Raw genomic sequence first — 12,107 nt, forward strand, 5'->3', positions numbered from 1 at the left:
CATTTTGATATATAAAAATACAAGAAAATGTGTCCTTTTTAACATTAATTGTCAAAATAGGTGTACAGAATAACTGGAATGAGCTAAAAAGGTGAAAAGGTCATTTTTATTTCAGTGCTACTTTAATTGTTGTGTATCCACTAGGCAAATATCATTACATAAGGGTCAGTTATTCAGCTCTTTGGTTTTCTTTTCCTCTTCTTTATTTTCTGGCTTTTAAACTGGTGCCAGTTTTATCATGTTTGGTATCTATGCTGTTTTGTGTATGTTTTCTGTGGGGGGAAGTCATTGTCAGCCATTCCGGTTAGACATTTAGTCTGAGTACACCTTGCACACAGCCATACTTACTTGTCATCTCCACTGATCCACAAGATTGGTGGTGCTTGAATGTGAGAAAGGTCCTGTCAGCCTAGATATCACCACACCTCAAAAGACGTTTTTTGTTTCTTTTAGTCAAACATAAGTTAAGGGATGTTATTTACCTTGACAGTTTTGGAGGTAACTTCCTCCTTCCTCAAAAAGCATCCAACTGACAGCCAGAAAGACATTATGAATGTGTTTGAACTATCACCACACTTCGTTGTGGGGAGTACTTTTATATTCTTAAAATGCAAAAGTACTTTTCTCAGGATTATCTTGTTTAAGATTACATGTTTTGTCTCATTTTTCAGAGATACCTCATGAAAATGACACAAAACAATATAAATTTTAGTGCAAACACTGTAGGCTGGTGGTATAATGACATTAACTACAGATACCATTCTATGGCTGAAATCTCATCAATACTTTCACTAATACAACACAGGGAGCAAATACTTTATATGGTCAAAAATGGCAGGGTCAAGTTGAGCAGCTGCAAAATGCATGAAGCAAGATTGATAAGAGCATCTTGAATAACTGGTTTTCAACACCCACACCCAGGTATGCTGTTTAAGACTAGATGAGCATCCATCAGTGTGACTGAGGCACCGCGGGGAATGAGAGGACAGTATCTGGTCTGTAGAGGAGCAGCCATTTATTTGCAGAGGTAACATAAAGCCAACACATCTTTATTGCTGTACTGTACACTTGTTTTTGTCAGTGTAGCTCTGGATTATGATGAAAATACAGAGGAAAAAGAGGAGTCTTTGTGGGTTGTTTGGTTAGAAGAATCATTGTACCATATATAAAGCCAGAGTAACTCTGACTTGCTAATTAAAAAAAAAAAAAAAGTAAAATCAGCATAAATTTCCAATTGAATATATACAATGCTTTTTTGTTAATGTTAAGAGTTTTATGGCAACATGACATTCAAGAATATAGGAATATTATACAGAGAAAGAGAGAGAGAGAGTACAATAGAGGATAAAGTCCTTTTGCTGATGGCAAATAATTGATGTCAAGCTGTACATCATGAGGCTGAGTAAATTATATATATATATATATATGTATATATATATATATATATATATATATATATATATATATATATATATATATATATATATATATATATATATATATATATATATATATGTATATCATATAGTATTAGTATTAATAGTTTTATAAAAACTACCAGGAGGCTAATGGGGCAGCCTCAGAGAATAACATTTGTTGTGACTGGTGGACTGGTATAATGGCTGTCATCTACTGTGTTAATGATGTACAGATGCAGCTTATGTCTCACTCATAGCCATCTCTGGCATCACTGATTTGGCATCCTATTCAATTTCATCGTGCTATGATTACATTTGCAGGGCTCGCAGCGGGGCCTTAGTGCATTATGCGACTCCTGCTTGGCGGATTACTCTGGGTGTCTGTGCATCTGCTCAGCGCCTCAGTGTCAGCACAACCCTGCCTCAGCGATGGCAACAGCACCCAGCTCTCACTCCCCCTCACTCAACTCTCAGTCCAGCGGGTGCCGAGGCCCTCTGATGGCCTGGAGCCCCTGTACAACTTTGCTCGTGTTTTTCTTAAGGCTGTGCAGCCAAATCCTTTCCCTGAAGGTAAGTGAGAACTAAGAAAAAAAAACATAGCTTTGAGTCAGAGCAAGCAGAGACTTCTATTAAAGGGACGATATCCTGCTCAGAGATTGTGCTCTATCAGCTTATTTTCCTTTTCCATTTTGCTCCATCTTACATCAAACCTTACACCAACATGTTTTCAGTCACAATAAGTTTTTACTATACAGACCCATAAGTATTTCAAAACATTGGTGCTGTATTCTGTTTTGTTTTTTTTTTACATTTCAGATATTGTATCTAAAGCCTTGAAGGATGAACAACAAGACATTCCCAGGGTATGTGAAATTACCACTACGGTGTAAAATTATCAATTAACCACAGAGTTGTTTAAAATTTGCAGAAATCACATGAGTCATGAGTTATGAAAACAGCTAGAGTAACTTGCCATCTTACTAACCAGTTGGACATTTGCCATAGCACTTGCGTAATATGCTTTCTCTGATTGTGTTGTATTCTGCATGCTCTGAGAAGACGTGCACAAAAGAAATTTTTTCCTGCCAGCGAACCATGACTTGTCTTTCTTGATCGCTGGAAATATCTTTACAATTATCTATGAATCATTGCTTTGACATTCCTTTGTTGTTATTTGGCTCCATTGGAACATAACATTCATTGAACAGTGTGCACACAATGTACACTTAAGGAGGAATTGGTTTGGAGTTTCCAACCCTGGCTGCCAAAACACACTCTCTTCTCCCAGAAGCCACAGGCACTTTCAGATGTGACTCTGAAACCACTACAGTAGCATCATAACAAGCTGTCCTTTTGTTGATGCTCTCAGTCTGAGTGAACTACATGGCCTCACAAAATGCAACACAGCATTCATGGAATACAGACTGGACTATCATTGTGGTTGTATTTATGTAGTCTTCTTAAAATGCAAGTTAAGAGAAAGACTGGTTGAGCATAGATATGCCATCAGGACCCCAACTCCCCTTAAAGTGACAGTCTGGGTTCTTACCCATGTAGTGGGATTTGCTGCTCCATGCCAGTGTGATCCATCCACAGTCACACTCCTGGTGAAGCTCTTGTTCTCGTGACAGGGGAGGAGTTAATGGACCAAACTTGGTGGATGTCTTACACTCGCACTGATCAACAAATACCAGTATAGGGGTAAAAATCTGCAGTGTTCAGATTACTGATGCTATCCTCAAAAATGTCAGGTACACAGAGCTGGCCATGCATTTAAGTGAACCAAATTCACTCCAAAACCTATCAGACACTACTTTTGAATATTTTCCGGAAAAAAACTTGAGTGAGCGAGCTTTAGCTTGAAAAAGTATAAATAGTTGAAATATTTCAAGCAGTATTTGATGTAATTAAAGCATCAGTCGAAGCAGTACGTGAAGTAGTTGAAGTAGTAAGTACTGCCTCAGCTACTCTAGATACTGCTTCAAAAAACACTGATTCAGCTCCTTTAACTAATTACTTTAACAATTGTTTTAACTCCTATAAGTGCAGCAACCTCAACTAGATTTTAAAGTAGATGAAGAAGGACTTAAATTAGTTAAGCAATACTGAAGCTGAAGAAGATAAAGCAGCATTTGAAGGAGCTGAATCAGTAATGCATTCAGTCAAGTATTTCAAGCAATAGGTAAAGTAACTGAAACAGTACCTGTAGCAACATAGTTTGAATATTTGAAGCTTAAAACATTTAATGTCTCACAATAATCAAGACATTCCAAAAATGAAAAATGTTGTAGCAATAATAACATGGTAGTAGCATGAGTGGTAATAAAATGCATTCCGATGACACATTTTCTTCATAACTACATGCCATCTTTACAGTTAATTCGTAGACTGAGACTTAGGCAAGACTTTATGTCACAAGGTGTGCTCTTCCCTGATGGGAGGGGGAACGTAAATGTAGGTTTGGTAATGATGTTTATGTTTTCTCTGAGCAGCTGGTGCAGTACGAGGCGGGATACGTGGTGTGTCTGATCCTGGCAATCTTCTACTTGCTGTTCATGCCAATAGCTGGTGGAGTTTTGCTCTGGCGGTATTTTCACAGCCGGGAGGCATGTATAACCAGCAGCACGTCCACGCCACCATCACGCTACTATATGGACATTGGAGTGTCTGGAAGCCTCATTCTCATCACGCTCCTACTCCTGTAAGACACTCGGTGCAGTTTAGTTACTTTACTCACAAGACTGTTTATCAGAGCTAATATTGCCAGACTAGTGAACTAAATGTAGATGATCACAAAAACACAACAATAGCAATAGTTGTTTCATTTGTGATATACTGTGTGTATTATGTAGAGACTCAGATACATAGAGATATAGATAGATATGTATATATGTTATTCCAGTGGGAGTTTTCTACAAATGGTATCTTTTTTTCAGATGTTTGTTGCCTCATTTTGAAACTGAAATAAGCAGGTGCTCAAACATAAGAGAGTTAAAATGTCCGTTCATTCACTTATTCATTCATTTCCTCCATGCGGCTGCAGGGTCGGGGTGATTCTGGCTTTCAGCACCAACAGCACGACCCAAACCAACATGAGACCCGGGCTCCATCATCTAGGCACTAATGTCGGGATCATGGAGGACAGTCTAGAGTCAATTCCTCTGGTCTGACACCTCACAACACACCTCCATATTCTTTAAAATGATCTTTATTACACTGAGAAAAGTCCTTGCTGTTTGTTTTCCATAATCAAGTCACAAGTCACTTCAACTTTCCACAAACACTCTCCACAATATTCTGAAATTCGGGCAGTTATGAGGCTGTGGTATAAGCTTGTATGACTTTGTATGTGTGTGTGTTGTGTGCGCGAACCTTTGTACACAAGTCAAAGTGTGTGTTTGGGGAGGGATAGTTTAGTTTTCCGTGCTCACTACCTTCCTGTCAAAAGTCAGATGCAAGCCCTAATATTTGTTGTTTTATTTTCTTTGCCAGAAAATGGAAAGCATTTTGGACAGGTACAACATTCCCAAAGAGGAAATCTCAAAAACAATCCAGGGTAATAAAAAAAAGAAGGGTGATTAATTGATTTAAACTCTTCATCTCCCATTTTTATTTTGATGTATCAAAGAATCAGCGTTATATTGTCCTTACAGAGGCCGACGATACCATTGGGGCAACAATAGTTACATCTTTCGGCAGTGATGCCCAGGAGGCTCTCTTGGATTTGTCCATTGCTGTTGAAGGTGTGTTGTGCTGCAGAAGACGACCTCTTTGTCGTGACTCATGTGCTTCGCTCGACATGAACAACACATGCTTTTTGTGTCATGCGCACCAATCTGTAGATTTGTGTTATGGAACACTGGCTTTGCTCCTGGGTGTGGACTTCTTGCTTTCTTTGTGGAATGCTTTGGCTGCTGTGGACTGTGCAATCAGACAAAGCCTAATGCAAACGGGACACATAACAATGGCATTTCCGCAGCAGATACTGACACTACTAAAAACGAGCAAAAAATAACTCAGTGCTGGTGAGAGTCCACAACACTGGAGAAGAGACATATGCCACAACAACAGCCTGTGTATTCCTGACATAAGTGTAGAACTGTATAGTCATGGTGTCTCTGTGTACCCCTGCAGATGCTACTGGAACCATCGATCACCTGTCGATAACTGAGATGAGGAGATTGTCCCTACAGAGGAGACACAGCCTCCTGCAGAATGGACTGCAGAGGCTACAGTTCCGACTGGACAATCTGCGGAGGTGCTCCACCTGTGATGTTCCTGACTCTACTAACCTGGAGACTGATGCTGACTACAGACTGGTAGTTGATCTGATTTATTTTGAGCCAAATAAAGACACCTCAACACTGGTTACAATGAAATGGGCTTGTGTTTGGACTGAGGGAAACCCACAGATTCTCAGGTCACAGTTGTTCATGGTTGCAGATGATGCCAGAACTCATACTGCAATCCTCTTCTCTGTACTTTAAGACAAAGTTCAGGTTTGTGCATCTAATTAATGAGCAATTTCTTTGGCTTTGATTTTCCAGTTTCACTATTTGACTTGACTGGGAATAAGCTGTTATGGAAATTGATGGATGTATGGATAAAAGTTCTGTTTTGTGCCCTGAGCGTATGGGGACTTGCATGCCAACAGTGAAATCAAGCCAATCTGGTATTTGACTTGTCCTCATTGGCCTGAAGGGAATGAGACACAGGATATCCTCATGATAAGGTCTTATGAATCTCAATTTTGGCTGGTCATTTCAGATCCCAAGTGCACAAGACAAATTGGATTCACTCCCGCCCAAAAGTGATGTTGCTGGTCTTGCTGAACAGGTAAGCATGATTAGTACTGAAGCCATAATGAAGTAATGAAGATGCTGACGAGGAAAAATAAGACTAGATCAAAGGTTAATGATTCTGAGGGGAGCCTGAATGTTTGCAGCTGAATGTATAAAAATACGAGGATAGAACATTATAGTTATAGTTTCTTCCTCATGCTCATACTAAGCTCAGTTTGATCTGAGTGAACGCTCCCTGTCTCCCTATCTGGACTATTGACAGATTCACAGTGTAACAGATGTTTGTACTTTCAGGATTTATGAATCAACATTTTCATTATGTGTGCTGTCAGTGCCACGAGTATGTCAGTCAGTCAATCTGATGAAAATATTTGCTTCAGGGTGAGTCCATGCTGCAGGGAATTCCCCAGGCTTGCTCCGAACAGCTTGCACCGACAACAGCAGGTGAGGTGACCGAACATCATACACTTTCTGAAATGCTATATATTCATCTGCTGAAACTGATATTCATTACTTAAGATTTCAGTGGCAATGATGCTCTGAGAACGCCTGAATTTTTATGGCAACAAATATTATTTCTATTAGATGCTACATTCGAGGTGTGTTTCCAGCCTTTTCTGTGTCCTTCATAGTTTCTCTGTTCTTTGCTCTTTGTTTGCTGTTTGATTGTCTTCCACCAGATCTCCTGTTGGAACTGGATAAGACCCAGGAGACGCTGATGAACACCAGTCAGACTTTCCCATCCCTGCAGTCCTTCACTGAATTTGTCTCACAGCTGAGAGCCACCGTCTGGCATTCTGAAGGACCGGTTTACCGCTACAGTTACATTAGGTAACTCTGAGACTGTCACATCCCTACCATAAAGCCACCTGACTCAGTCAAACATTACACTTTAGTGCAGCTCAGCATTTGTCTGGTTCACTCCTACCTAACAGTTAGAAGAGTGGCAGCTACTCCAGTGCAGCTGCTCACCTGTTACCTGTAGAGAACTTTAGAAGAACTCTAAAATGCAGATTTTGTTTTATAGACGCAAAGGATATGTGTTCCTCCAGCACAGAAGGATTACAGGCTATGACAACAGCACAAACTGGACAGGCGTGCAGTTGATGCTAAATCTATCAAACCATCTCATGGTCAAACTATCACCTGTTCCTAGTGGTTTCTCTTCCAGTTCACTCTTTGGTGGTGGAGAGAAATATTACTCTCACTTTTTGCGCACAAAGACTCATGCTGAGGCAAGGCAAGTTCAGTAACATATGATAGGAAACAATACAATACGAGTACGGCATTGCTACAAAACAGCATTCCTCTTCAGCAAACCTTCTCTCATAAATGAACATACGTAACAGCTTTTATTTATTTATTTATTTTGGTTAGCACATCCACGTGAATCAAACCTTACCCATGTGACTGATAAGAAATCACTGATGATGCATTTGATTTCACAAGGCACACAGCACGTCTGATAACATCTGTCCTCACCACCAGATCTGAATTCCACAGTGTGCGCGATGGGAAAATTCCACCAAGCCAACTTTTAAATTCTCAGTGCCCAGTAGTCAGAGTTTCAATTTAAAGGTATTTTTGGAGCATTGGTACCACTGGAAAGATATTTCCTGATTGGCATGGGTTTTGAAAGCTTTGTTCCCTGGAATGAATGCATTGTCATTCATGACTCATTGAAACTAGTTCTTACATAACAACACACCTAAAACAAGCCCAAAACTCACGTTGGATCCAGTTTAATAATGAATGTTTATTCGGTAAGCTAAACGTGATTTCTTTGTCTTAGTGGCAGTGTGTCCTGTGACTCTCTCTGTAGGTGGGCGGTAGCAGTGGCATGCTGCTTTGTGATACTGGTGATAGTGCTGCTGTTGGTGGCGGCTCTGTCCCTGGGCCTGCCTGTGCTTTTCAACCCGACTATCTATTCCTCTTATCCAAACACAAGACTGGAGCGAACAGCAGTCACACTGTTCCAAGTGTAAGTAGTTCAGCTTCATGTTGGTGGTTTCCTCTTCTGCCTCTCTTCATTAGAGGCTGACAGAATGATGAATTTAACTTGAGTCCCTTAAGTCTTTGTTCATTTTTGTCCACAGCTCTATGATTTTGACCTGCACCTTCTCTTGGCTTTGCATCACTTTGGTCTTTGTCACTCTGTTCTTCGGAGGAAATGCGTACAGCCTGGGCTGCCAGAGTTTCACCAGTGGCCAACTGTTTTCGGTAAGGTCTCAACTCAAACAAAATAGCCTGATTCTAGTTGTTGCTCATATTTATTGTGCTCTCCGATGAGTGGAAAGAGTGAACAAGCAAGCAAATCATAAATAAATAAATAAATACATACATACATACATAAATACATACATAAATAAACATGGACATATGCGCATGCAGTGGTACATGCATACATATACATATATATACTCTATTTGCATGCAGTAGCTACATAAAATGTGGGTTTATGCATTTAATCACTCATAGATGGACTTGTTATTTATGAATTATTTACTTATTTACTGAAAAGCTAAATTCGTCACAAGTCCACAGTTTCACTCCTGTTTTGCAATAACATGATGGCTTGTCTAGTTCCTGGACAAGGAGGAGAGCCTTTTCAGCAGTCTCAACATCAGTCAAGGCAGTGAAACCACGCAACCCAGCATGTCAGCGCTCTACCAGTATGTCTGTTATGTTTGTCTCGGACTAAATGACTCTTTAAACAAGGTCATTCATCAAAAAAGCTGTGTCACATTTGACCCTTTCTGCACTGTCACTGTTTCTTTTTTGCAGAGGCTGTAAGGAAGGACACTCCATGTTCTACAGCATGAACATGAATCAAACGTTTGACCTGGAGGACTTCCTTAATACCACCAAGGTCTTGGTCTAAGTGTCATATTTATAAATTATAAAATAATTTTATTATTAATGATACAGCAGTAATAAACACAGTTTTAATAATTTGATATATGGCAAAAGGCAAGCAAATAAACAAGATAAATGTTCACTTTTGCTAGTATCTAGAGGGATTCAGAGGGGCTACGAAGGACATGAGGATCAAGGTCAGCGACATGAGGCTGCTGCCCGATGAAGGCAGACGAGGCCTGCAGGACTTCAGACAGATTGGCTTGGAAAACTACGACTATGACCTGGTGATGCTGCTGGTGAGAAGATGCAAACCTCTGTCTCCCTGTATTGTTGAATGCGAGTGTGTGCTCTTAAAAGGAGGTGAGTCTTATTTCTGTAATCACAATTGAGAATTTGCTTTTTTCTCATTCCGCTGGTGTCTCCTCTCAGCTCAGCAAGCCAGTGGTGAAGAGAAATCTGTCTGCTTTGGCCGAAGAACTGGATGAAAAAGCAGAGCTGCCTGTAAGTGATGGGATGTGAATTTTGACCATGGGATTTTGATTCTGCTGCCAGACATTAGGAAATGAAAAATGACCCAAACGGACTAAATGGATTTTCTTTAGGCTGTGTGCACAACTCTGCACCTGCTCTTTAAGTGTTACTCATGAACAGATGGTGTGTTGTACTGCCACGAGCCGGGCTGGTTAGAACAGTCTGGTCCAGGGCTTCTGAGCAGTACTGATCCGAATCTCTGGCTCCTTGCTCTTCGCCACTGGAGCCGTGCATAAACAGAGAATGTGGCTCCTCAACGTAGCCTAACAGGCCCTTTGCACCTTCTCCCAGCCATCAAACACTGACTCATCCTCCCAACAGCAGCGGCCTCAGGAGCTCCACCATCCATAGAAATAAAAAGCCACTTTTGCCACAGATTGTCAGTGTGTTAGTGTGACCAGACTTCTTAGGTCTCAAACGAGACCTGTGTGACAGTTTAAGTGTGCCGTGCACTACGGCACAGAAGAATTTTATCTGTAAATAAGATTTCATGGAGCCTATTCACGGTCTGGATGTCTTACATTCCAGAGACAGGGCTTTTCTTCCACCATTTCATGTGAATACTGATAGTCTCCAATCTAAGCACACATTTCATTAATTAACAAAATACTATATTTTTAAATGATTTCAAGGTATTTTGGCATTTTTAATGCCTAAAACAAATGCACATCTTAATCTATTGCTTTTTGTAGGTGTGGTATGTGTTTGTAGTTCAACCATTTAATGTTAAGTAACCAGGAAGCAATATTATGTAATGCTGCTTCCTTGTTAGATAAGGGGTGTAGTTGTAGTCTGTGTTAGCGTGCAAACTACTATTAATATAAAAATGTGAGCACAGGACAACAAAGGGACACATGGATGATGAACAAATGAGTCAACCAACAGGCCAGTTTCCTATAACTTGGTGGATTCTTTTAAGATAAAAATACAAATCCCGTGAACTGCAGGTAAACTAATTTAAATCATGTGCATGTGTTTTGGCAGGAGAACGCTGTGATTAAGATCGACTTAAAACAAGAAGCAGTGGAAACCCGATCCCTTCACAGCCTGGTGATCCAGCAGATGGCAGATGCAGTACGTTCCTGGTGTCAAGTCAAATTTACACACACAGATATCAATCATATGACATATGCCTATGACAGATTCATCACAAAATGCTTTGTGGTGCAGTAAAGCACATGAAGGCTGAATGAAACAGTTTTAGAGTTTTAAAATATATAAGGAGCCTGCATGAAGGAACTTAAAGGAACAGTTCGCCCAAAATACAAAACAAAAAGATGTGTCCCTCCTTACTTCTTGTGCAGTTGATACATCCAGATCATTTATGGATAGACTGCTAGGGCTAATTGGGAAAATATCTCTGTCTCCTTTTATACTTTGTGTGAATTGCCCCTTTAAGTGACAAGACTGGGATTCTGATTTTTTATATGCTGATTTGATCTTTACAATGTCAAAATGTGGACTGTGCGTGCCTCACCATCCATCTTTTGATCACTTCAGGCAAACATGAGTGCGAGCGTCATGGCCTTAAAGAACATAAGCCGAACGTACAAGGTACATCACAAACTGCTGAGTCATTTCTGTGTCTGTATCTCTGTGCCTTGCTGTGCGTTGTGTGTGGGAGGCATGCATGACATGCATGAACAAGAATGGGTGCCTTCATGTCACAGACACTCATTTGAAGGAAATGATGCATTTCCTCCCTCCCTGCAGGATAATGTTGACAAAGCGCTGACGAGCTGCAACCAAACTGACGCAGCAATGCAGGCCCAGATTCCATACATTGTGTCAAATGTAAGGCAAAGTGCTTTATTTATCGTACATGATAATTCCATAACATGAATATGCTGGAGAAATAACATGTGTCCCCCCTCTCACAGGTGTCCCAGTGTACCCTGGACAAAGCTGAGCGATGTCTGCTGCGCTACCTGGACTGGGCCCGGGGTTCGGTGGGTGAAACAGCAGCACCGAAAACAGCACTACAACACACATTTATGTGATCACGCGGGATTGTTGACATAGGATCTGTGCTGGGCTGCAGGAACACACTGTCCCTGCAAAAAATGTCTCATATTCATTCTTTCAATTGTATTTAAATAAAACAAGTGACAAAATCTGCTAACAGGGTCCAATAATCCAACTTGTTTCCAAAGCAGTTCCCCTTGTTTTGGAGTCGTTGCAAAGGGCCTCAGTATAAAGCAGAATTAGGTAAATCTATCCACATGTAAAATCCTTTCTATTGTAAAACAAATATAATTTTAAGACTCAACATGGGATTTAACAACTTCTTAAGATGGGACATTTTTGCAGTGAAAATTTTATGTCAGTCTCCTTCATATATTACTGCACTGTAACTGTCTATAGCTCATACAGATAAATGATCTCCAAGACATCATACCAGTTATAGTGCTTCAGTAGACTTTGTGTGGTTGTTTTCTCTGTTGAATCTATTCTCTCTCTCTCTCTCTCTCTCTCTCTCTCTCTCTCTCTCTCTCTC

The 12,107-nt window shown here is 40.4% G+C and overlaps 1 protein-coding gene across 1 annotated transcript in view; it reads left to right on the forward strand.

Annotated features, from left to right (window-relative positions):
• The first annotated feature begins 951 nt into the window (after positions 1-951).
• Positions 952-12,107, forward strand: part of LOC115365779 (prominin-2-like) — a 13,334-nt gene continuing 2,178 nt past the window's right edge. The window contains exons 1-21 of the mRNA XM_030060933.1: positions 952-1,027; positions 1,740-1,988; positions 2,235-2,281; positions 3,911-4,119; positions 4,462-4,582; positions 4,911-4,974; positions 5,072-5,161; positions 5,553-5,737; positions 6,186-6,254; positions 6,601-6,664; positions 6,901-7,051; positions 8,043-8,201; positions 8,317-8,440; positions 8,804-8,892; positions 9,005-9,089; positions 9,229-9,375; positions 9,509-9,580; positions 10,595-10,684; positions 11,111-11,164; positions 11,324-11,404; positions 11,491-11,559. Of these exons, the coding sequence (XP_029916793.1) occupies positions 1,766-1,988; positions 2,235-2,281; positions 3,911-4,119; positions 4,462-4,582; positions 4,911-4,974; positions 5,072-5,161; positions 5,553-5,737; positions 6,186-6,254; positions 6,601-6,664; positions 6,901-7,051; positions 8,043-8,201; positions 8,317-8,440; positions 8,804-8,892; positions 9,005-9,089; positions 9,229-9,375; positions 9,509-9,580; positions 10,595-10,684; positions 11,111-11,164; positions 11,324-11,404; positions 11,491-11,559 (2,193 nt within the window). The 5' untranslated portion in view covers positions 952-1,027; positions 1,740-1,765. The remainder of the gene's footprint in view (positions 1,028-1,739; positions 1,989-2,234; positions 2,282-3,910; positions 4,120-4,461; positions 4,583-4,910; positions 4,975-5,071; positions 5,162-5,552; positions 5,738-6,185; positions 6,255-6,600; positions 6,665-6,900; positions 7,052-8,042; positions 8,202-8,316; positions 8,441-8,803; positions 8,893-9,004; positions 9,090-9,228; positions 9,376-9,508; positions 9,581-10,594; positions 10,685-11,110; positions 11,165-11,323; positions 11,405-11,490; positions 11,560-12,107) is intronic.

The sequence above is a fragment of the Myripristis murdjan genome, chromosome 9, assembly GCF_902150065.1.
Source record: "Myripristis murdjan chromosome 9, fMyrMur1.1, whole genome shotgun sequence".
Taxonomy (NCBI): Eukaryota; Metazoa; Chordata; class Actinopteri; order Holocentriformes; family Holocentridae; genus Myripristis; species Myripristis murdjan.